We start from the raw sequence: 221 nt of genomic DNA, 5'->3' as shown, positions 1-221 counted from the left end.
CTCTCTCTCTCTCTCTCTCTCTCTCTCTGTCTCTCTCTCTCTCTCACACCACATCATGACGGACGACAGAGTATACCCTGCATCCAGACCTCCGACCACCGCCGCGAACCCAACATTTCCGGCGACGAAAGCTCAGCTCTATAACGCCAACCGTCCCGCCTACCGTCCTCCGCCGCCGGGACGTGGCCGCCGCCACAGCCGCGGCCGCGCCCGTGGTTTGC

At 63.3% G+C, this 221-nt stretch overlaps 1 protein-coding gene across 1 annotated transcript in view; it reads left to right on the top strand.

The window, feature by feature from the left end:
• LOC104812217 overlaps positions 1-221 on the top strand; it is a 1047-nt gene continuing 826 nt past the window's right edge. Inside the window, exon 1 of the mRNA XM_010539259.1 lies at positions 1-204. Coding sequence (XP_010537561.1) covers positions 56-204 — 149 coding nt within the window. The 5' untranslated portion in view covers positions 1-55. The remainder of the gene's footprint in view (positions 205-221) is intronic.

This window comes from Tarenaya hassleriana, unplaced genomic scaffold (genome assembly GCF_000463585.1).
Source record: "Tarenaya hassleriana unplaced genomic scaffold, ASM46358v1 Cleome2, whole genome shotgun sequence".
NCBI lineage: Eukaryota > Viridiplantae > Streptophyta > Magnoliopsida > Brassicales > Cleomaceae > Tarenaya > Tarenaya hassleriana.
This window is presented reverse-complemented; position numbering and strand designations above follow the sequence as displayed.